Below are 26,106 nucleotides of genomic sequence, written 5' to 3'. Positions count from 1 at the left end.
CACACACACATACACACACAGACTTTAATACTCAGCTGTTCAATCTATTCAAACATGGAATAATACATTGCAAAAATTCACAAGATGGATATATGGATTTAATATCCTATAACTTAAAAGATGTCAGATGTCAGACTCACGTGCACATGGAAGTAGATGTGCTCGCAGTATGGTATGTCTGGTAGGACAGTGATATTTGCAGAAGGCTGGACTTCAGTGTTATCTAGCACTGCTCGGGGGCTGTAGCGTCTTTCCTCAAAAGCCCAGCTCTGTTTCAGAGCTGCAACGAAAAGAGGAAGAAATCAAACTGAGATATAATCAAAAATAATAAGACGAATGCTTAATAACTTCATTACTAGCATTTGTGTCTTTGTTTTTTTCTTTTTTTTTAAAAGAAGCATGCTATTATTCCTTTCAACACAGTTTAGGCTGATGGTTTAATATTTTTATTGTGTGAATCAGTGTTGATTTATTAATTGATAGCGACTTTAAGCACTTTTGTACATCGCTCCGGATAAGGGCATCTGCGTAAATGTAAATGTATTGACGAGTAAAGTTAGAGTATTTCAATATATTTTTATTTAAAAAAAATCTAATTAAAAAGCATTTCAGATCCTCCACCTACATGTACATCCGCTATATGAACAAAAGTTTGAAAATCTAATTCCACATTTTGTCCCTATTTTCTGTTATAATAACCTCCACTTTACTGGGAAGATATTCAACTATATTTTGGAGTGTGCTGGTGGATATTTGTCTTAATTCAGTATTTTTTATTATAAAAATTTAATTATTTAAAAAAGTTTTAATTTGTATTATTTTCAAAATTGTACATAAATACTGAAGACATTCACACCATGAAAGGACATGAATAGAATTATATAGTAAACAAAAGAGTGTTAAACAGCCCTTTATTTTTAAAAAGATTTTTTTTTTTTTTTTACATTTACCTTTGATGACAGCTTTGCACACACTTGACATTATGTCATCAGATTCACAAAGTAGTCACCTGGAATGGTTTTCCAAAGCATTTTCCAAAAGTGTTGAGTATTTGTTGGCTGCTTTCCTTCACTTTCATAAAATCTCAATTGGATTCAGATCGGGTGATTATGGAGGTTAGGTCATCTGATGCAGCCCTCTATCACTCTCCTTATTGCACAAATAGCTCTTACATAACCAAGAGGTATGTTTGGGGTCATTGTAATGCTGGAACCCAGATGATGGTCCTACTAAGTGCAAATGGGATAGCATGTTGGTGCAAAATGCTGTGAAAGCCATGCTGGTTAAGTGTGGCCTCAAGTTTGACCAAGTCACCAACGTGTCACCAGCAAAGCACCCTGCTTCATGCTTCATAGTGGGAAACACAGATTTAGGAACCGATTGTTCACCCTCTGTACGTTTAACAATGACATGGCAGTTACAAAATCTCAGATTTAGACTAATCAGACCTAAGGACAGTTTTCCACCGATCTGATGTCCATTACTTGTGTTTCTTGCCCAAATATGTCTGTCACTTCAACTCCGGGAGGAATTTATGTGGGCTCTAATTTGAGGCATTGTAAATCAATTTTTGAGGTTGGTAAATCAAATAAGCTTTTCCTTTGGAGTAGAGGTAGCTATTGGTCTTTCTTTCCTGTGACAGTGCTAATAAGAGACTGTTTTAACACTGCATTTGATGCTTTTGGCAAATGCATAATTATTTAAAAGGTGTTCAATAAGATTGAGGTCAGAGCTCTATAGCAGGCCACTTAAGATTTTTTAACACTTTTTTCTCTACTTATAAATGGCCAAATAAAAGGTCACCAAGTGTCAACTTTGCTGGATCTCTGGTTTAAACTGCTACCTACATACATACAGACCTTCTGTCTATGCACACTTCTTTAAAATCCAGTAGGTCTTCAGATCAGAGATTGTTGATAGTTCCAAAGGCAAGACTAAAGTATTTGCTAAAGTAGTTACACTGAAACTGTGTCAACCACCTTCATTGATTTTAAATCTAAGCTAAATACACATTTGTTTTTGGCATAAACATAATCTCCTGCACTGTTTATTAAATGATGTTATACCTTTATTACTGTACAGCACTTTGGTCAACTTCCAGCTGTTTTAAATTGTGTGTAGTAATAAACTGACACTGGCATTGGCATTATCTGGGTTTAAAAGCTCTCTTCTCTGCTGGATTTATTGTCTAATTAACTAACTTTATATCCGACTTAGGTCCATTTTGCTTCACTGATGCACAGAATTTGATCACTTGAGAAAATGAAAATTTGCTAGCAAGGTTTAAGCCATTTAAGCAGAATGACAGTTTTTATTAGCATGTTAAAAAACCCATTAAATCTTTGCCAACAGAATGTTTTGAATGAATTCTGAATAAAAACATTTCAACATCACTTATGCTTTCTTGAAAAGTAGAAATTTCAAAGGATATTTTTGGCAGAAAAACATTTTTCATCATTTTTTCCTGTTTTTACATCATTCATCAAAAAATAAAAAATGAAAAATAAACAGATATATATCATCCCTTGTCTACCACTAAATAAATAATTCTGGGGGGTTAATAATTGATCCTCTACTAAAGGAAACACTTCTGACAAAATTTCTCCAAGATCAGGTTAAATTTCTCCAAGATCAGGTTAAATCATCTACTGATCCAGACTGAGAAAATGCCAGCCAAGTGTTAAGCCTGAAGCCTGATATGAAAGAGGTGTGTGTGTGTGTGTGTGTGTGTGTGTTGTGAGAGAGAGAGAGAGAGAGAGAGAGAGAGAGAGAGAGAGAGAGAGAGTGAGAGACAGAGATTTTCATAAATTAGATCCAGATGGGGACTGAGAAAGAAAAAAAAAGCAGACACTGTTTTACGCTGGTTTCTATGGTTGTGTTTGCTGTGGCCTAATACTACATTAGGAAAAAAATTCCATTATAAAAATGTGATCCTTCATAAACACATCTGATGAAGATTTCACACAGCTTCAGTTTAGTGGAAAATACTACACAATATTTCTTGCCTGTGCTCCTGTGTCTATAGACAGACAACTGGTTAGTTCTACTTAATGGCTAAAGCAGACAAAAGTAATATAAATTGTCATCATGTCTCTAAGATATTTTTACAAAGTTGAGTAACTGTAACTACGTACCCACTCTTTGCATGTCTGGCATCGGAGTTCGAGCCTTTACCGTGATACAGACCCGGGCTGCCATGCAGGTCACCTCTTTTCCACCTCGTAAACAGTCTTTGTTGAACAAGTTTATCTTTGATGGCTCAAAGTGAGCATCGAGGTGAACACGAACCACGCTGCGAGACCTGCTCAATTAAATCAGAAGCGAGGAGTAAATAGTTTGTTGTCTTTAGAAAGGCTTTATGCTTGTCACATGTGCTTTATAGCACAGTGAAATTATTTCTCCACATATCACAGCAATGTTAGGAAGCTGGGGTCAGAGCACAGGATCAGCCATTATATAGTGCCCCTGAAGCAGAGAGGGCTAAGGGCCTTGCTCAAGGGCCCGAAGAGTGGCAGCTTTGTGATACCAAGGCTTGAACCAATCACTCTCACACACACACACACACACATGCACACACACACACACACACACACACACACACACACACACACACACACACGCTACCGAACAGAGCCCCTATGCAGTGGTATTAGAAGATTCATCTTATGAGTTTCTATGAGCCATGGACTCACCAGAGTAAGACGGCAGCACCGAGAGCACCTACAGACAAATCAGTCAGTCCATCTCCATTCATATCCATCACACAATGTACACTGCGACCGAAGTACTGCAGGCCTGGGGAAATGTCTACAGCAGCGATTCTCTGACATAAAATATATTACAAAGGAGAGAGAGAAAAAAAAAAGCATTTAGAGAATAAGAAATCCATGGCAGTGTGGATTAAAGTGATGTCAATCTATAACAACTTTGTATTCTACCTGCTTATACTTTGGCTGAATCCCATTGTGCCGGCTGTAGAAGAGATAGATTGCACCACCGTGATCATCCTCTAGAGGGGCACCTACCACCAGCTCACCATAACCATCTCCGTTTACATCAGGCATTGAGGACATGGCTGAGCCGAAACGAGAGTTATGAGCCCTATCTGATGGCTCAAGAAAACCTTCCAGGTCAACAGGTCCCTGCAAAGACGGGAAAATGAAAGCAATTAGAGGAAGAATATAGAATATGTTTTGCAGTGTTTGGGGCATCCAGGTAACTCAGTTTTAGAAAAAAGAAATGCTTTTTTACTGCTAACCTGATGGTCTAATCTGTAAATGTAGACTCTGCCTGTTTCCCAGCCTCTGCTGAAGTACATAGGAGCAGCCACCAGAAGCAGATCAGTCAATCCATCCTCATCCTGATCCAGTGGAGTTACCTCACTACCATAATATGAGCCAATCTACACAAACACAGAAACAGTCAACAAATATTAAAACAATAAACTTTTCTTGATCATTTCATCACACATCAAGTCCCCTTTGTAAGATGTTCAGAGACACACAAGACACACAGTCTGACAGCAATTCACCTTCTTATACACACACACACACACACACACACACACACGAGCTGCACATGTTCTATAGCGTCAGCTCCCATCTGGACTAAGGGGCTGAGTCTAGACTTTCACACGATGTCTTTCACTTCTAAATGTGTTCTTCGTTAAAAACCTCAAAAACGCCTCCAAACAACAACGCTATTACCAATCAAATGTCATGATACCACAGTAACCTTGGATACCGAGATCAATGTCCATCTGCAGTAAATGAAGAATGAGCGAGAACATAATTGTTCCGATACACAGTTCTTGCCAGTGTCAGGCCTTAAAGCCTCTGGTTTTGGACTGGCTAAATTTTTTCTGTGCACTGATAACTTTCAGCTTGCTCAGTTTAGGAACTATTCCAAATAAGAAAGAAACAGGCCTGCTTGGTTATCCCAGTGCAATAAATATTCCGAGACACTCCACTATACCAGAGGTAATAAGTAACGAAGTACAAAAACTTTGTTACTGTACTTAAGTAGATTTTTCTGGTGTCACTACTTTACTTCATTATTTATTTTTCAGACAACTTTTTACTTTCTTTAATTTTTTTTTTTACTCAAAAATCTGTATCTTACATTTCCAAAAGGGTCATTACTTTAGTTTTAATCTATTTGGTGACATGATCAATATTTTTTCCACGATCTGGCATAACATTATGACCACCTGCCTAATATTGTGTTGGTCCCTTTTTTAAAACAGTCCTGACCTATCGAGCATTAACAGCAGTAACTTCTTCAGCAATTTAAGCTACAGGAGCTCGTCTGTTGGATCGGAACACACAGGCCACACTTCACTCCCCAAGTGCATCACTGAGCCTTGGCCGCCAATGACCCTGTGGCCGGTTCACCACTGTTCCTTGATTGGACCACTTTTGATAGATACTGACCACTGCAGACTGGGAAACCCCAAAAGAGCTGCAGTTTTGGAGATGCTCTGACAAAGTCATCTAAACATCACAATTTGGAACTTGTGAGATTGTCCATTTTTCCTGCTTCTGACACATCAAATTTGAGGACAAAAATGTTCACTTGCTCCCTGATTAATCCCACCCACTAACAGGTGCCATGATGAAGAGATAATCAGCGTTATTCACTTTACCAGTCATAATTTTATATTATCATAATGTTATGCCTGATTGGTATACATTTACAAATACAGTAAATTCATCAATATAGAATCATAAAAGGTATATTGAAAGAGTAAGTAAAGCTGTGAGCATATTTACCTGCTGTCCTGTTAGAGAGTGTAGTATGGTAAGGTTGCCCGTGTTGGTAAGAGTAAAGATGATCACTTTGCCTGTGTGGTTATAACGAGGAGCTCCTGCCACATACAGCTGGCCATAATGTGCTGACACTATTGAGGACACCACATAACCTAGAGTAGAAGAAATACACACAAAACATTTACCAAAACTGCCTCATTTTCAGAAGGCTAGTTCTCTAATGGCGGAACCATACACTATTTGGACAAAAGTTTGTAGACACCTGATCATAAATTTGGTATGTGCTTTTTTGAACATCCTATTTCCCATTTGCTTTTAAAATACCATTCACTCTTCTGGGACATTTTTCACTAGATCTTGGAGTGGGCTTGTGGATATTTGTGATCATTCAGACACAAGGGTGATCTGAGGTGCAGTCAGTGTTGCATTGCATGACATTCATTTAAGGAAGGGTTGTTGATCTCAGGTTTCCACCCAATCAAATTTCGATATTTAAAGCAACAATTCAAAGTTGTCTCCATTATGGTAGAATGTGATTCCAGAGTTAGGCGCAGGGTAGTTTTTAAATATTGCTCATTTAAAATTCAATATTTTATTTGTACTTTTATTTTAATTTGCATTTATTTTTTCTTATCATCTATGGTCAGTAATGATTTCTAAAGAGTAATAATTTTGATTTATGATCGTTGCCTCAATTCATTTTAGTTAGTGTCTTTTAAACCAATGCATCAATCTGAATCTTTTCAATTACTTTTCTATTAATATTGTTTTAGTTGCATTTAAATGAAGAAAACCTTATATCTAAATGTTTAATTCAATATAGTTTTATTCACAAACATAATGTACTGCATCATACCACATGCACAGTTTCCAGTGGTGGACAGAAACAAAGTAAACATATTTTTTTACTGTATATACAGTAAGTAGATTTTTCATGTAGAAAATGAAGTATTTCCATTTGGGGAGACTTTTACTTTAACTTCACTACATTTCAAAGTTAAATATCGCACTTTTTATTCAAATAAATTTTGCTAAATCAGTCATTCATTTTTATTTATGAGTGGATAAAAATGTTACTGGTCAAGCACACAGCAATCCACCAATTAGGGAAGAGAGCACTCCGTTTTTGAAGTAATTAAAAAGACGGTTTTGGGCTCATAACTTTATTGGATATCAATCAGTGTTTGAATCATCAATATCATTCTATTCATAGATTGGTGTGCTAAGAGTCTTTTCACATAAACTGAGTTGATTAAACAAAGAGTCTTGTGACCAAAATGATAATAGGAACATTATAGCCATAGTACTATAGTACATAATACATAGCCAACAAACCATAGTACTCTGGATACTTTTGTACATTTAAAGGTAAATACTTTTGTACTTTTACTCAAGTGAAAGTTTAAAAGGAACACTTTTACTGTAGTAATATTTTACAGAGTGTATCTCTACTTTCACTCAAGTACATGGTTTATATACTTTATCCACCACTGACAGTTTCTGTCTCTCACCCAGGTAAGCTCCGTGGTTCTTCAGCTCCTCAGGAAACTCTTTAAGGTATGAGGACTTAGGAGGGATCACGTTACCATTCTGTGTCTGTTTGAGGACTGCGCCATTCCACTCATAAGCCCCTACAGCACCTACCAGAACACCATCCTAGACACATGAACACACAACTTTAGGTATTTGTAGAATTGCCGACTTAAGCAGTTTATTCAGTGACCATTTTTCTATTATCAATATTTTTCAGCATAAACAGCAAACATGCATCTATAAAACAGAAATCTTTAATAAATTCTTCCTGCAGCAGGATTTTGATTTAATGATCTATATGCAATTTTTGTATAAACTAATGAGAATGTGAAAGCTAATACTGTACATACTTAATACATACTACCATACTCAAAAAAAAGTGTAGTACTGAGTCTAGACTGGAATAAAATCCTCTGGCTGTTCTCTCTTACATAACCTATTTGTAATGGCAAAATATTTTGCCCTTATAAAAGAAAAAGCAGATACCCATCAAAAAGAAAATACAGATGGTCCCAGAGTTACGATGGTTCGACTTGCGATTTTTCGATCTTACGATGACGATAGCGATACGACAAAATCAGAAAAATATTAACATTTTGTGCAACAGACAGCAGCGTACAATGTACGATACATGGATGCGAAGCTGGGATGAGCGAATCTCCTGCCCTGTGAGATGCCCCACTCTCGCTAGCGGTCGACGGAGTAAAATTGTCTCGGTGTGTATTGTTTCAAACAGTTTCAAACAGGTGGTGTGGTGAAAAAAAAAAAGAAGAGAAAAGCCATCAGTTTAGAGCAGAAAATAAAAATTATAAATCAGCATGAAGCAGGAAAGGCCGTCACAGTCAGAGTACAATCTTCTGTAGTTTAGAGTAATATACAACTTCTTTCAATTCTGTAATGGCTTTAACAGTTATCTAACTGGTATTCTGCATGTGAAAGAAGTTATACAGATTTTAGAAAATGGAGCAGGTGTGCTGATATTGACTCACTGTGGCAAGAAAAATGTGCATGCAATTTTTCTTGCCACAGTGAGTCAATATCAGCACACATAAACGAATACACAGGTTTTTTCTTAAATATAAGGAAATATTAGAAATAGAAATAGAAGGCAATAAAAAACAGAGAGTACTCTTTCAAGTAAGTATATTATAGAGAAGAATAACACAGCCAACCTATTGTATCATATTTGGGGCCATGTGTGTTTGTGCTCTTGCCAGAAAGTCATCACCGTATTACCCTCAGTAGCCTAGCGCTTAACCCGAACTTAACTCTGTTACAAAATGGTTTTTCCACTGCTAGATGAATTCCTTAATGAAATAATTTTGGCTCAAGTTCACAGGTAAATTAAAAACTGCACTGACACTAGAGTCAGTGCTGCAGCTGTCAAGAAATAAAGGAGAACCGTGCAAAAGCTCCCAGCTCACACAGCAGCCAACTATTCTTTCATAGATCGTCGACGTGGACAGTTTGACTGACTGCCACGGCACATTTGCACAGTAAACTCCCTCAGCAATATTAGTTCTATGATACGGGCTCAGATTCTATGATCTCAGAACCTGTTATGTTTCTATAATGATTTATTCGTTTCTATTTTGTATCTGGGATACAACTGGGGAAAGAAAAGGTTTATATGGATTTTTAAAACAGAAACAGCACAGTATATTTTATAAGCAAAAGGTAATGTATTTAAGACTGATTCTCTCAGAATAAAATAAGAACTGTTGATGAAAAGGTCATAGGCAAAGAATATTTAAACTTTTTTTTGGCTTCTCCCGTTAGGGGTCTCCACAGCGGACCATCCGCATGTTTGATTTGGCGCATGTTTTTACGCCGGATGCCCTTCCTAACGCAACCCTCCCCATTTATCCGGGCTTGGAACCGGCACTACGGTTTGTGCAACCCTAATGGCTGGGGTTGGTTCCCTGACCGGGGACAGGCAAACAATATTTAATCAGACATAATCATAGTCAAGGCAAGTCAAGTCAAGTTTATTTGTATAGCGCTTTTCACAACAGACATTGTCTCAAAGCAGCTTTACACATATCAACAGTGATGGCGAATGGTGTGAATTTGTCCCTGATGAGCAAGCCGTGGCGACTGTGGCAAGGAAAAACTCCCTTAGATGTTATGAGGAAGAAACCAGTCTGTAATCACAGTCTGTCACTAAACGGTCCCAATAAGACCTGAAAACAAAATCAAAAGTCTCTCTATTACTCGTTTTCAAAATAGGAAAACCTTTAAACCTGATTCTATGTTTGATCTTAAGCTTTTAATTCCATCCTCAAAATACTTGTACAGATTCATGAAATTCCATGATCTTCTGCACCTCAGGAGGACCATGTCTTTTTTCCAGTGAATAAGTCTGAACCAAAGACCACCCTCAGCCAAACAGCAAACGAAAGGAAAATATCCCTGAAAAATGGTTTCTGAAAAAGTGAAAAATGATATGTGAAGTGGAAAATTACTTTTATTCAGAGGGGACTAGGTCTGCAAATGTGATCGTTTAGTGTCTCACAGACTGGAGTGTTTGGCATTAAAGGTAAACAGGAGAGATTTAATATTCCACGTTTGTGCCATTAAGCCAGGCTAGTAAACCAAAATCTCAAATTACAATGATCTTTTATTTGTACTAAATTTTGATTGAGAATGCCAATATTTATAATAAAATATATGAAGGCTACATTGTTATGTAACATTTCATACAGTAGGTCACAAGCCAATAAAACAAAACCCATTTATTCTTTTAGATTCAAATGTATAATTACGAGCAGAAAAGCCAACAACAATGTGTTTTGTTTTCATGTCCCTTATTGAAGGAGCCTGACTTCAACAAAACCATATGTGGACTGCTTTTCCTTTAAAAGTGAGAGTGAGAGGGGAAAAAAATCTTTCCATTACATTATCTTCACTCTTAAACTGCCACTGTTCAGAGTAGCAACAGAAATCCAACAGTGTGAGGTATTGTATGACCTTGTGTTATTTTTCCCAGGAAAGTGCTTTTGTCTGCACTGAGGAGAGTCTCCATAAAGCAACTTCAAATTAGACCAAGAATTGGACAGAAAGTTTCTTCATGCAGCCTTTTCAATTTCAAATTAATATCGACATGTTAAATATACATTAAAAAAGGTATTTTGTCTTATTTGAAAAAAAAAGCAGTGATACTATATACAGTACTTTATACTAATTTAATATATTCTATTATTTGCACTCTAGAATATTTTTTATTGTCATTATACTTATACAATGTTGTGTATGTACAATACAATAAAATTAACATGCTCATATATTGAAAATCAATATATAAATAAATAACTTGGAAGCAAAAAAACTGAATTCAACTAGTACATTTACAGAATTCGGCAGGTGCCCTTATCCAGAGCGACTTACAATTTATCTCATTCATGAAATTGAGCAGCTATGGTAAAAGGACCTTTTTCAGGTCCCTGAAATGGCAGCTTGTTGTGGTTGGGTTTCAGATTCATGACCTATGGATCCAAAGTCCAATGCCTTAACTATAGCTATAACTTAGCTATAACCTTCTACACACATACAGCTAGTATCCCAATGACTTTGCCACTTAGCCTCCCACTGCCATATACTAATTACATATGATCGTAAGTTATAACATTAAATTAAGCTAGACCCTATTTATTATGGCACTTTTCTTGCTTTCAGCTCAGGCGACAAATCTTTCCCCTAAGTTAATTTTGCACTTCATTTACATACACTGTTGTGTCCCTGATTCAGAAATATTATTTGTGACAATTCAAAACTATCAGAGTGAAAACAATCTATGTTATTAATTAGTCAGTCATATATGATTTCCTTTAAAGCAGAGCTGATGATCCAGGAACAAACTTACCTCCACGATGTGTGAGGAAAAACCTGCCTGGGACATCTGTAGTCCAAAGGTAGTTCCATTTTGACTTGTGCCTATGGAGTCATGGTAGATTTTTATGATGCTAGTCTAATTCATAAACTGCCGATACATACAGTAGAAATACATAGCACAAAAGTATTCATTGTAAACATTCTACGCCTTCATATCAGACAAAGTATTTATATAAACATCACAAAATTTTTGATAGTGATTGAACTAAACGTTACCCTCCAGGCTGAAGATCTTCTCCCCCAAGGCATCCACAATGTCCTTCAGAGCAGATTCATCTGTCACACTGAAGAAATGTTCTTCGGGGTCAGTGGCAATGAATTTGATCTCTTTCAAGAACGCTTCGGGGTTGATCCCACGGCGGTTGTAGTAGCCAAGCACCTGAGGACACCATCATGGAACTTGATCCTCATCCACAGCCTCAGGAAATACCATTGTAACCAAGATATATCAGATAAAACCCGTTAACTACAGAGTAAATTTAGTTCTGCAAGATTACCTTTATGCTGTAGGAGTGATTATACTGTGCAGACTGTATCTAAACAGTCTGTGATCACCATCATTAGCCTTAAAGAATATAATTTGAGCACAGATCATTGAAATCCAATGATTCTGATAAAACTACCGAAGAGAATATTTCAGGCAAAGAAGACATGCACTGGACCAGTGCTAAAGGTGAGGTAACTGAAGACACGTGAATTAATAATAAAGGTGGTGATTCTTCTTCTTGTGTTTCTGTGAAGCTAAGTTCAGAGAACTTTCTGCAGACAGACAAGACATAATATTAAGAAATTCTGAAGCCTCTAAATCTAGTGACTACTGCTTCAAAAGCCAGAGATCCAAGTGCCAATTGTGGTTAAGCTTTGGGATGTAAGATTTAGGAATTTTGGCCTATTTACAATAGAAAAGAATTACTGCAAGCTACTAACAGAAGAACATTTTAAAATGTGGCTTGGCTCTGTCTTTTGTCCTCGTGTAGATGAATCTTACAGCCATGAGTGCCCCTTTAACAAGAATTCATAGCACTAAGTAAGATACTTGTATGTTTTGGGAGGCAGTACAAATACTCATAACTCTGAGGATAACAAAACTGTCTGCTACAATTGTAATAACAGAATAACCTATAGTTACCATATCACATTTACTGAGTATGTGTAAAAGAGCAAACCCCCTTATGTTCAGCAATAGCGGGTTGTATAGCTATTATCAATCAGATAGCACTTGCTGAAACATTAGCCTTCTCTGTGCATTGGCAAGTAGCTATTTATTCGGATACTGTTACCTCTTTAGCTAAAATACGTTTGCAATGAGAAACCAATGCTCACTATTTTCTCACAAAAGCAGAGAAATGCCTTTCTTCTTCAGCAAGAAAGAAACCTCCAATACAATCAACATTCCTTATCGGGTAAATGAACTTACAATCTCTTGCTGATACACGTTCTTTTTTTGATTAACTGCCTGTCACCACAGGCTTCTTTAATAAAGTTGAGGTGTGGGCAGTGCTCGAATTGAGTCTTATGGGAGTCACCAGTTGTTGTGTAATTCATATAGTTTTTATTAAAATAATCTTGGGGACCCCCTAAGTCTATTTTTTACTTGTCATGGGGGGGGTCCGCAATGCCTTATGGGGGGTTCCGGATTCCCCAGCCACCCTCAATTCGAGCACTGGGTGTGGGGATGTATGTTAGCTGGTGTACCACATTTACAATGAATTTCCCACTGTAAGCCGGTGTGGAATATGTACTGAAATCATATGTTTGAGAAGTTCTGTATAAGCTTTGCTCCCATTTATATTCACAAGATCACTAGAAGAGATTTTTTCCAGAAGAGTAAGCTGACCATGTGTGTCTATGTAGACATTAACAATGCAATGCTGAAGCCTAGTTAAAAAAGAATGAATTGCTTGAAATGTTATCTGAGAGGCACACTGCCACACTGGTGCCTGAACATGGGAGCTACTTTAAAACAATGTAATGTAGACATGCATCACAGCCCTTTGTTCAAATCATCCAGTCCTTGACCACAATGCAGAAAAAGCAACAACAGGCTTAAATTCACTGAAGTATTCTGATAGCATTTCTGGGACCCAGAAAATATAACCAAATAAACGATGCCAGAGCATGTGGAAGCCAAAATTCCAGTGGACACTTCAGAGTCTGTCCTATGAGTTTGAGGCTATCCAGTTTGCTTGGGAACACACATCCAAATAAGCTGACATTGGGGAACAGGCACAATGTTGTCTTGACAGTGAAAATACTAGCCAGTCCTATAAGAAGGATCTGGCATTCTGTTAATTTGATCACCTGGTATTTGTGTAAGGAAACACTTGTGTAAGGAAACAGCACTAGGAGCTGGAGTTGGATCTGGGTGCAGGTCTTTTAGGGCTGCACAGAACCAATGAAATTTGGGGGTAGACTGCATTAAATGCTCAAAAAAGTAGAATTCCAAATGCTGATGAGTACTCAAGAAGGTAAACATAAGTCCTAGGTAGATTTAGGCAGACACAGACCATGAAATTCGATGAAGTACTGTAAAGGTTTTTTTCCGGTGTAGGTAAGATGTGATCAAAATGACATTTCCTTGTCGAGCTCACAGTGGGCGTTCTTTTGTAACACTCATAGCATGATACTTTACACGTTTTCACCAGTTTGCTGTGATCAGTGGCAAAAAATGTTCAAGGTAGTAGCACTTGCCTTTCTCCTTTCTGTTAAGGCCAAACAGAGCCACTCATATAAAGAACAATTACATGTCACTATTACATTTTTACTCAGATCACCTTTACAAGAGCTGGGACAACATGACAGTACCACAAAATAAATAATAAAAAAACCTCTTTCTATGCTGTAGGTTTTAAGCATTATTGAGTAAATAAAACGTTGCCAAAGTGTTTGTACCTACATTAATCCCATGGCTTTAGCAAGTTATGCATTGCAATAAATAGTCTACAGGCAAACTACGATAAAATACAAAATTCTTTTTGAAGAGAATTTAAAATATTAAATTTGAAATATCAAGGAATTAACAAAAAAGATGGTTTCGATCAGCTAGCAAAACATTATTGTGAACTCCCCTTGTTTGCACATTGATCATGTAATCTTAGCTTGTAAACAAGGACACCTGATGTGAAATTTATATTCATTGAGTAGCAAATACATGGTTAAGGAAAACAGACTCACAGCGATTCCATACAGCGTGATGTTGTCTTTCTCACTCTCTTCAACTGCTTTTGTCAGGTCTGGGCTATCATGCGATTCTCCATCAGTTATCACAATCATCACTTTCCTGGCATCTGGACGTCCCCCTCGCTTAAATGCTTGGGAACTTCAATTGACATTAGAAAATAATTTATTCCACAGTAATTAACAAAAATACAATTAATATTAATTGTAATTTGTAAATTTTTTTAAACCAGACTCTGAATAGTGAAATCATAGCTAAAACAGACCATGGCAACATGACTGTATACAAAACATGTCTAATAGTTTCAATATGAAAGGAGACATAAAAGTCCCCAAAACAAAACAACATGGCCTGCATTTGGTATACCGTGCAGTACTGATCCCGAGTGCTGTACGAGTCTCCTCTCCTCCACGTTGGATAATATTCTGGGCTGCACTCACCACTTCCTCAACTGTTTGGAAGTCATTCAGATAGAACTCATGAACCACTCTCTCTCCATACTGCACCACTCCAACCTGTGGAAAGCAGAAAAGCAGAATATAAAATATCAAGAGCCATGGACTTCTGAGTGTCAATGAAAAGTACATGATTAAGAAATCCATGTTAATGGGTTAAATCATGACCCATTTAAAGAAAAAGTTAAATTTCATATTATATACCTAATCTTAAGTAATGATCAGCTTGACTGGTAATTTAAATTAAATTGGTATATTTGTAAATCGGTTAATCAAAAGCAATTATTTAACAAAGTTCATTTTTCTAGTGCATTTCAACAATAGACACTGTTGCAAAGCAGAAATCTGGATGTAGATTTAGATCCCAAATGAGCAAGCCAAGTTCCACAGTGGCAAGGAAAGACTCCTGGAGACCACACAAAACCTTGAGAGGAAGCAGACTCAAAAGGGAACCCATCTTCGGGTGACACCCGACAGTTTGATAATAAATCACAGTACACAGTTGTAGAAGAGTAATGACAAAAACCCAAAGCTCTGGACTGCGAATGATTTAAGCTTATCAAATACTAGTTCAAAATTCTTTATAACAGGCCTGCCCAAGATAAATGACAATTTTAATAGAAAGTCTTTTGTGAGTGCGAGGATTAAAAATAAAATCACTAAGGTTGCCATGAATATCCAAAATGTTATTGTATATGTTTAAATAATGAGCCTAACATTTCAAAAATGTTGGATTACTTTCATACAATAAATATCCTGAGAAGGTCTGTGGAATGTTTGTCTGTCTGCTGTGTTTTTTAGTAGTCCTTTGTAAAATCCATTTTCTTTAAAAAAAATATTGTGTTAATTGTAGCAATGTAACTGGACTTCAAAAGTTCTCAAATGTTTTAGGCATATGCAATGTTTTAAATGGTATGGTGCAGCATATCAATACTTAATCATGCTCATACTCAATACTTATCAATACTTAATTCTAAATCATAAATACATGATGTAGTGTGATATATGATATCGTAGCAGTCAATAACAATAAGAACAACAATATACATATGCTGGATTAAAGAACACATTATACCAAAGATGACCAAGCTAGGGCCCATGGGTGACCTTTGATTTGGGCCGCCATGCCGCTTACAAAAAGAGGAAAAATTTAAACAAAAAAACCTTTTTGGAGAATTTAAATAAGGACTAGCATCATGTCTCTCATTATAGGTCACTGAATATTTTTATTAGGCAATAAACTCTACTGTAAAATAAATTAGATTGCTTCTCAATGCACTATAAGTTTCACTGATTTAGAACTTTAAAAATAAAACTGCATTAGTTAAGCAGATTACAGAGTCATGGTTATTGATGTATCTTTAAATATTGAATCATAAATTCAAGGAACTATGGCAACTTTTATTTGGTTTGCTTGGTATAACGCAACATTTATTTTCAGTCTATAGCCCTCAATCAAGTTTGATTATAGTCCCATCATAGTTTAGGCATATATAATACAAATAATATTGCATGCATTATACACATAATATATGCCATACAGTGCATTTTCATTCCAGATATCCAAATTCCAACCTGTACCAATTCAGGTTATATTCAGTTTAAAACATGACTATGACTAACATACCTGAATCTGTCCTGGACCAATAGAGAACTTTTTGAGGACATTGATTAGGAAGTCCTGCACCTCAAACCAGGGGTATATGGAGTTTGAGCCATCCAGCACTATGACTATATCCATATATGTTTCACATCCTGATAGAAAAAATGCATATTGTTAAGTGCATTTGGTCAATTTAATTTTTAACAAAATTTCTAATCTAAACTAATGGTCATACAACATTCTAAAGGAAATGAGGAATGAACACAATCTTACTTTGAAAGGCAGGTGCAATGCTGTGTGAGAAGTTAAAATTGCTGTCAACACTGGAGCAGATTCCTGTACTGTATAAGGATGAACCGCATTCGTATGACCATAACGGACCGCAAGCCTGGAGTACAAAACATCTTATAACATTATTCCCAGTCCAAATTGTTATAAGATTCAGAGCTACATGCAGGTGGAAGTGTAACTTTATTGTGTTATACTGGTTTACATTTTTCCAATTTGTGGCTAGCTGCTATTTTTGTGACCAGAAATGAACTTGCCATACTGATGTGAACAAAGTGGCAAAACATTGGGTGTGACATCCCAACTTTGTCAGCACAGTGGGATTTTCCAACAAATTTGTTTCAGCTTTCCTTTCTTTTAGCAAACAGTAACGTAATACAATTTATTAATATATTTGGTACATAAACAAGGGCACACCTTGCATTTAAGCATGTCACCTAGCTTTTTAAAAGAATGGAGTCGATTATTACTGGATAGCACACACAAACATCACAGCAATGTATTTTAGGTTATACTTTACAATACAGATAATAAACAGGTGTATTTTATTGTGCCTTTGTGCATTCCATTAGGAGGATCATTCAGCACCATTCAATGCTTTTTGTAATGTATTTCGAATAGTGCACTCTTAATTCTTTCTCATAAAGCAAGTTACATTTAGCTTAACCTAAAATGTTACTTAATGCATTAATTAACAAACAGGTACTAACATGTAATTAAGGTAGCCATTGGTCACACATGAATTCATGTGACTCATGGTGTAGTTAAGGTTAGTTTATGATTAGTATATGCCTTAACTCATCATTAGTTCATAATAAAGTAACATTTAGTTTACATATTAGTTGATGCTTATTTATGTAGTGTTATTGTAAAGTTTTACTGTATTTTATTACAACCCATTTTACAACTATGTAGATTTTTTGTACAAAGCTGCCAGTACTGGTGGTCACAAAAATAACAAGCATACATGTCTAATCTGCTACACTTACAGGCTCCATTCCTGTAATTTTGCTACCAGCTTTTATGCTTGCATTATAATCGTTTAACCAGAGCTTATAAATAGCATTATTATAATACCTACCACAAAACTGTTATCCTTTGGATTAGAGGTTAGGGACATCCCAAGTCTCATTTTATCCTTGTGTTCAAATACATTTTTTAGGGTTGTTCCTCCTTTAAGGATAAAAAAAAAAAATGATAATATTAATCTCAGGAAAGTTTTATTTTGCAGAAAAGTATTTCACCAGGAATCCAGAGAATACCTAAGTTGAGGCGTGAACAACTTGTCTCACTCGAGCTACCCAGTGGGCACTTGTACACATCACCGGTCTCATTTTCACCATTCTTCTCAAATGGTGCTCCCACAAGGAGCCTATAAGAAGACAAGACAAAACACATATGCCATGACTAAGACTTACTCACTAGCTTTCTTTACAATAAAAAACATTACTCAGTTTATAATCATATTACAGAAGAATTTATCCCGAGGATGTAATCTGTGATTCAGACATTGTGCAAAATGCAATAGTTTATATAAAGTAGATGCAAAGTTTTATTCACTCTTGATATTGTTAATTTATTGGCAAATTATAATAAACCTTGCCTGAATTCTCTTAACTTTGCTCTTTACTTATCTTTACTACATTTCCTGAAATTAAAAAGTCATACAGTTTAGGTCATTTGAATAGCTGCAGATCGTATGAGACAGAGTGATGAGTACTGCCTCATTGTATAGGAGCAACTTCAGTACTTGCATTTTAAGAATAAGTCTTATGAAACTAATGATTTCCAGTAGCCTTGTGCCAAATAATAACACATGGTAGACAAAAACAATATTAAAAACTGAATTTCTTGGCACCAATCAGCAGAGCCTCATTTCGTGGAAAATGTATCCCTGCTCATAACTTCTTTATCCCTGAATCATAGGAAACCAAAAACGTCACAATCACAATACCATATGTGGTCATAGAATGTGGATTACTGAACTACACAGATTTTTTTCTAGACCAGGACATACTACAGAATTCCTGAATCTGGCGTGCTGCTATGGATTCACGCGCATTCCTGAAGCATCACATGCCAGGAGGTTTGCGTTCTGCCACTGTGTTAAGTTAAACTATGATGAGATGCACAGTGGGACTCTTGAGGGAAAAATACAAACCACAACACATACTTTCCAGAAGCCACTATTGCTACATGAACTGAGCAGGCAGGTTGGTAGACAAGTGCAAATACTTTCCACTTATTTACCTGCAAACATCAAAGGACAAAACATTTTGTATTCCTGAAGGAATGCAAGTTAACCATCAGGACTGAGAAACCTCAAGCACGAAAACAGGAAGAAGGTTGCCAGCTGGAGTTGAACTGGTGTTACCTTAATTGAGTTACACATTAAGTGTTGTCTGCAGAGTTTTATGATACACATGTGGAGCTGACTCAAAGATAATAGTTTTAAACGATAATCAGTGGCAACAACACAATGGACAACTAAGAGCACTTTAAGCACTTTATTTGAAGGAAACTATTAAAACAAATGAGATTTTGCAGAAAAACCTGAAAAATTGGCTTGCAAAGGATGAAAACAAACAAACAAACACACATACAATTCAATACCATGTGCCCAAATATTAACTTATACCTTTTGTGGAATCATTATGCAGATAAATTACATACATTCAATTCATATTTAGTGTTTGTCACAAAGATGGGCTCAACGAAGCCATGATTTTTAGCATCATCAAATTATTAGCGTTTTAAAACATGAATCATTTGTGAGACTTGGTTTGACAATTTGATTTTGGATCCGGATTCAAGTAAAATTGATGGTTCCAAACAAACACCATGTGGAAACTCAATTTTGCATTCGTTCACCTGAGACTGATTGAGCTGATTCTCCTATTCTGGCAATAAATATTTGTGTAATATAAGTGTCCTGAACTTTTATTGTTTATTTCACCTTACCTGGACTGTGTGACTCAGTTTATTGATGTGAAATGCTCTGAATGAAATCAGGCATGTATTGTGATTGTTTGCTCAGAGGTCTCTGGCAAAGGCCGAACCCAGACTGCCTGCCAGGAGACAGCATTTGGGACTAAATTCAAATCACATAAACTGCTCTGAAAAAATATGACAGGGATGTGTGCTTAACTGTATTATGCGTTACTAGAGTTTTTCGAAGAAATTTGCCATAAATAAAACATCCTCGAATAATATGTAATATTCTGAGAAAATTATATATAAAAAAAAAATTTATTTTTAACGTAAAATAACATTTTGATGCTGAAAAGTCTCAACAAGTCACATGCTGAAACTTTTCATTTTTCTTAACAAATCAAAAAACAGTTTTACCTTGTTTACCTTAAAAATGTCATGCTAGTACTACAAATGTACTTTCTACGTATTTCACAGAAACCCGAAATATCTATTAGGAATCTTCACAAATATTTTGTCTAGCACAAACAAAAACGTTCTCAAAACTTAAAAGATTTTCTGGGAAGTACCACATAATTTTGCTAGACATATTACTCGGTGAAAAAATGTCATACCATTTCTGACCAAGTGCCTCGTGTTGCTGCACTGTGTAGCCAAACTGTGTATCTTTGGGTCCTTGGATGATCTGGGCATTCTTTGTGTCAATACTGAAACAGTTTTTCCTCCCTTAAAAAATAAAAAAATATAATAAAAAGGCACACATTCACACTTCCTCAGTATAATGACTCAGATAAGAAACATTTCCTTCAATTTTCATCCTTGAACTAGAAGTCAGGCATATATACACAGCTGTATACAGTGAATGAAGTGAATAACACTGAATATCTGTTCATTATGGCACCTGTTAGTGGGTGGGATAAATTAGGCAACAAGTAAACATTTTGTCCTCAAAGTTCATGTGTTAGAAGCAGGAAATATTTGCATGCGTAAGGATTTGAGTGAGTTTGACAAGGGCCAAATTCTGATTGTTTGACGACCGGGTCAGAGCATCTCCAAAACTGCAGCTCTTGTGGGGTGTTACTGGTCTGCAGTGGTCAGTATCTATCAAAAGTAGTCCAATGAAGGAACAGTGGTGAACCAAAGACAGGGTCATGGGCGCCAAGGCTCACTGATGCACGTGAGGAGCAAATGCTGGCCCATGTGGTCTGATAGAAGAAGTCAATTCTTGTAATGCTCGACGGGTCATTATTGTTTTGGAAGCAAAAGTGGGACCAACAAAATATTATGCAGGTGGTCATAATGTGTATTTTATGCCTGATCGGGGTATATACCTGACAGGTTAAGATATAATATATAGGCTAAACAAAAGCAAGTATAAAAATAAACTACAAATAGATTTGGTCTTTCATATCCAAATATCCCTTGTCCTCTTACCCAGTATCTGATTCAGTGATTTAAAGGCATCAGTTTATCTGCAGAGGTCAGTGAATCAGTGAAATGAATACAGGAAGACTTCTTTACTAGTGCCAAGTGAGACTGAAATACCATATCACGCTAATTATTTCAATCTGCTTTATATATTTCATTTCCCCAGAAGGAAGCTGTGAAACCTGAAAATAGATGGAACCGGCTTATTCTCTGACCAAACATAAGGTAAACCGGTCAAGATGATTCTTCATCTGGTTTCATGCTGTCTTCTTTCACTCTCTGTTTCCATTTCTTTCTTCTTTTGTCTTCATTAGCTTCAAATGTTCTCTGGGTCTCCATATGTCTCTTTTAAGGAGTATTAAACCAGTGTGCTTCGATCTTAAACCAATCTTGGGAATTGTTCTTAGGCACTTGTTGAGTATGATGAACTCATACATGCAATGTCTGATTATTAAAACTCTAGAATTGTTTACCCACCCAGTGCACCTGTTCTTTACTATGTATCCCATCAGTTAGTGCAGTTAGGTATCAGTTAGGTATGTATAAGATGTATAAAACAAAGATGCATAGTTAGGTTTTGGTTAAATTTTGGTAATACTAAATAAATTGCAAAATAAGAAATGTAGGTGTTCATTATCTTTTGAGGTGCAGTGTAAACATGCCACTAAGTGACAAGGAAGGAGTTAAAACTGTCACCCAGTAGCAAAGTTGTCATTTAACCTCTTGACAGCACTAGACAGATTTCTTCCTACAAGCGGTTTACTTCAATAGATCCCATATTTAAAATCCCCATACTGCATTTCATATTACCATATGACCACATCATCCCCATCTCACATGCATATTGGTTTGATTAAATCTACATCATAACACATTTTCCCTTCCTACAGCTACATATGTACTCTGTCTTACCTGGGAGCAGGAAGCAGATGGACAGAAGTATGATGGAATAATGCTCCATAAGTGCAGTCGTGCAAAGGTGAGTGTGAGTACGTGCACGCATGTGTGTGCTGGTTCACAAAACTTTCTGTGATTGGTTTGCTAGACACAACTACTCTGCTGCAGCAGGACTAAATGTGAGGAGGAGTGGCTGACATCAGCAAGGAGGTGCACTGAAACTGCACACTCTAGAATGACAACGAGGCACACACACATTACAATACACATGCCATCAATGTGAGAAAGACAGACAAAGAGAGAGAGAGAGAGAGAGAGAGAGAGAGAGAGAGAGAGAGAGTCATTTAAAGTTTCTCCTTGAAGTGTAGGATGAGGACATGGACACATGCCATGTTAATTTAAGAGATATCTATGAAACATTGTTTTTTTTCCACTGTTTAAAAATTGCTGCAGACAAAAATCCATTTTTCAGTGACAAACAAGGAAACCTTTGCTGCTCAAGCACTTTATGCTAACCAGTCTACTGCCCTAGGCTTTGCAGGTAGGTTACAGTAAACGCACTGGCTACAATCCAGGAACGCTTTACACATCCACTTGGTGCTGCTAAGGGTGGTTCTACATGAACAGCCAAAAGATCCATGAGGTTACTGTGGAGGGTTAAACTCAAGAACCATGAAAATGAATTTGGACTGTAATTAATAGAAACATTCTGCTACAATGCTGCAAATTAGGGCTGCAATTGCTACTAAATGTATCCATCAGTAAACAGATAATAGCATCAACAATGATAGAACTATAATGAATGGACATTCGGTGTCAACCAGATGTTGAGGAGTTTCCTTTTAACTCTGGATCCTTACAAAAGGTTCTTCCTCATTCCATCTTAGGGAGTTTTCTGAGCCATTGTCAACTCTGGTTTACTAATTAGAGACTAACTTATAGGGACTAATATTGCATTTGATAAAACTTAGCATTATAGTTCAGAAGTTATTATTTTTATGTTGTTGTTTTTTTTTATCTGTGCAAATGAACTTAATTCTCAACTGCGGTGATTCATCAAAACAGCCCATTAGACTGAGAATGCCTGCTGAAAATTATACTGGAAAACAAAGGAATGTCCTGGAAGCAGGAGGCAAGTCAGTAGCTGTAACCACACCAAACACACTGACCTTATTGGTATATTTCACAGCTGTGACTCAGAATTTTGAAAAGTGCTTCCAGACTTACCTTGGCTATCACAGGAGGGTTGACTTAATATCAAAGAAAGGCCACTTAACTGGCACTGGAGCTAAAGAAGTCTATAAGACCATGTGTAGGAAGCATCTTAGACAAAGTACAGCATTTAAATGATATTATTTTGTAACCTACAGCTTAGATATGAATCAAATATAGACAAATCGTCTCTTTCAGGGAAGACCTTTCATTTTCTAACAAGACAATGCCAATTACAACATAATGGCTGCGTAGAAGAATTATCCGGGTACTGAAATGGCCAGCCTGCAGTCCAGATCTTTCACCCATAGAAAACATTTGGTGCATCATAAAGAGGAATGCAACAAAGAAGACCTAAGACAGTTGAGCAACTAGAAGCTTGTATTAGACAAGAATGGGACAACATTTCTATTCCTAAACTTAAGCAACTTGTCGCCTCAGTCTCCAGACATTTGCAGACTGTTATAAAAAGAAGAGGGGATGCCACACAGTGGTAAACATGACCTTGTCCCAACTTTTTCCGAGATGTGTTGATGCCATGAAATTTGAAATCAACTAATTTTTCCCTTAAAATAATCAATTTTCTCAGTTTAAACATTTAATACGTCATCTATGATGTATTCTAAATAAAATATTGAAATTTGAAACTTCCCCATTATTGCATTCTGTTTTTATACTCAATTTGTACAGTGTCCCAACTTTTTTTGGAATCGAGTTTGTACTACAAAATTGTGGTCACAATATAAATAGATATACTGCATATAAACTATATGAACAAAAGTTTATGGAAAACTGAAATAGGTATGTGCTTTTTAAACATACAATTCCACATTAAGTCCCCATTTGTTGTTGTTAAAATAACCTCCACTCTTATTGGAAGATATTCTACTAGATTTTGGAGAGTGCTTGTGAAGATTTATGCTCATCCTGCCACAAGGGTGTTAGTAAAAACAGCTACTGATGTAGGGTGAGGAGGCCTGGGGTGCAGTCAACATTCCAACTCATCCCAAAGCTGTCCAATAGGGTTTGAATAAGAGCTTGATAGCAGGTCACTCAATCTTCTTAAATCATATCTTCATGGATCTGGCTTTGTGCACAGGGACATTGTTATGCTGGAACAGGTTTGAGTCTCCTAGATCAAGTAAAGGGAAATTGTTATGCTATTACATTTAAAGACATCCTATGAAATTGTATACCTCCAATTTTGTAGAATGGCCGGATAAGTCAGGTGAATACATTTGCCCAAATAGTAGATTTATACAAAGTAACAGATTTTATGTATTCACATATGGGTGTGTGTATGTTGGTGGTGTAGATAAGTTGCATTGGGTGAAATTTATGATACAAATGTCCATAACCCAACATGAAAATTACAATAAATAAGGCACACCACAGTGGTATCAATAAGCCAGACACCAGTTGCTCCCTGAGAATAAAAAAAAAAAAACCACTAAAGCCAATCAGATGTCCAGCTGGTCTGGCCTGCAGTTAGACTCTCCATGCCAAATCTGAAAGTTTTTTGATGCTAGCAGATTTAGAGTCACGAGTGATTGCCAGCACATGTCAGTGCTCTCTTCATGAAAACCGAATTTGTCAACTGACCTCACTGAAGTACTTCAGAACCAGATCACATGTGCATATGAAATTTGGTGACATAATGCAATCATAAACATATTTTTAGCACTAAGTTGGAATTAGTTTTATTTGTATTCTTTCTGGAAAGATCATTAAAAGGCTTTTCAATGCAGTGTTACAGCCGTTTGGTTTATTGGCTGTTATATAGTGTATTCTTCCATTTTGACAACTTTAAAACTGCAGTCACCATTAACTAGTACTGCATCAATTTGAATCCATCTCATTATAAAGCCAACACAGCAAAAATTCTTGATGATCGTGTAATAGTAAAAAGCTGTGGGAAATCAGACAGCAAAAATAGACAGACAGCTCACACACAGGCCATCTGGGCAAACTTACATTGGCACACACACACACACAGAGAGAGTCAAAGAGAAAAAGCGAGAGAGAGAGAGAGAGAGAGAGAGAGAGAGAGAGAGAGAGAGAGAGAGAGAGAGTTCCCGCTGAAGCATGCACTGATGAGTTCATGAGGAACAAACACACAATGAGATTTTTCTTTTAATTCAAAAAGAGAAACGACATAAACAGCATATAATCTAAATGACGTCATGTCATATAAATGCTTTAATTGTTTAATGGGTTTCTTATATTTTCTTTTCTTTTGGTAAAAATATATAAAATTAACTGGGTTGTTTTTCTGAGTATGTCTAGTTAGAACCATGGTTTACAGTCTCAGAGCTATTTCCTATTTGTTTCTGCTTTGGTTTCATAACTGAGTGCTTATGTGCTTATGTGTTTTATGCGATTCTTGGTAACTTTGGTCTTACCAAAAGTCCACTAAAGGCAGTAGATCATTCTCACATTTAGCTCCTAAACTTTAGAATAGTCTTCCTGACAGTGTTCAGGGCTCAGACACACTCTCCCAGTTTAAGTGCAGATAAAAAAAACGTATCTTTTTAGCAAAGTCTACACATAACAAACATCACATCACATAACCTTGTGCTCCAGTACATCTGATCAAATGCACATTATCAACTTAATATCATGAACAGCAGCTACGCTAATTTCTCTCCACTGCTGCTCTTTCTCTCTCCATCCTGAGGCATCCTAAAGTTTGGCCAGCTCCAGTCACGTCCCACCTCATGAAGATTATGGACCTTTAAAGAAATACATGCGGAACTCGCAAAATTCACGTACCCCCAAAAGACGTACCAGTGCCAGCTGGATCCCACTTCGTGTGTGGAGTTTTGACATTGGACCTCCTGGAGTGTTTAAAGGCTCTGGCATGGAGAAGCTGGTGTTGGATCTGTGATGATCGAACATTTTGAGCTCAGTAGCTCCTAGTTT

General features: G+C 36.7%; 1 protein-coding gene across 1 annotated transcript in view; it reads right to left on the bottom strand.

Annotated features, from left to right (window-relative positions):
- Positions 1-22,119, bottom strand: part of itga11b (integrin, alpha 11b) — a 39,277-nt gene extending 17,158 nt beyond the window's left edge. The window contains 17 exon segments of the mRNA XM_046859963.1: positions 141-280; positions 3,135-3,301; positions 3,693-3,823; positions 3,939-4,142; positions 4,259-4,402; positions 5,772-5,920; positions 7,280-7,424; positions 11,164-11,234; positions 11,409-11,571; positions 14,367-14,511; positions 14,737-14,885; positions 16,453-16,580; positions 16,702-16,816; positions 17,798-17,889; positions 17,979-18,088; positions 20,262-20,373; positions 21,988-22,119. Coding sequence (XP_046715919.1) covers positions 141-280; positions 3,135-3,301; positions 3,693-3,823; positions 3,939-4,142; positions 4,259-4,402; positions 5,772-5,920; positions 7,280-7,424; positions 11,164-11,234; positions 11,409-11,571; positions 14,367-14,511; positions 14,737-14,885; positions 16,453-16,580; positions 16,702-16,816; positions 17,798-17,889; positions 17,979-18,088; positions 20,262-20,373; positions 21,988-22,078 — 2,256 coding nt within the window. The 5' untranslated portion in view covers positions 22,079-22,119.
- Between the last annotated feature and the right edge of the window lie 3,987 nt (positions 22,120-26,106).

The sequence above is a fragment of the Silurus meridionalis genome, chromosome 10 (genome assembly GCF_014805685.1).
Source record: "Silurus meridionalis isolate SWU-2019-XX chromosome 10, ASM1480568v1, whole genome shotgun sequence".
Classification (NCBI taxonomy): Eukaryota; Metazoa; Chordata; class Actinopteri; order Siluriformes; family Siluridae; genus Silurus; species Silurus meridionalis.
This window is presented reverse-complemented; position numbering and strand designations above follow the sequence as displayed.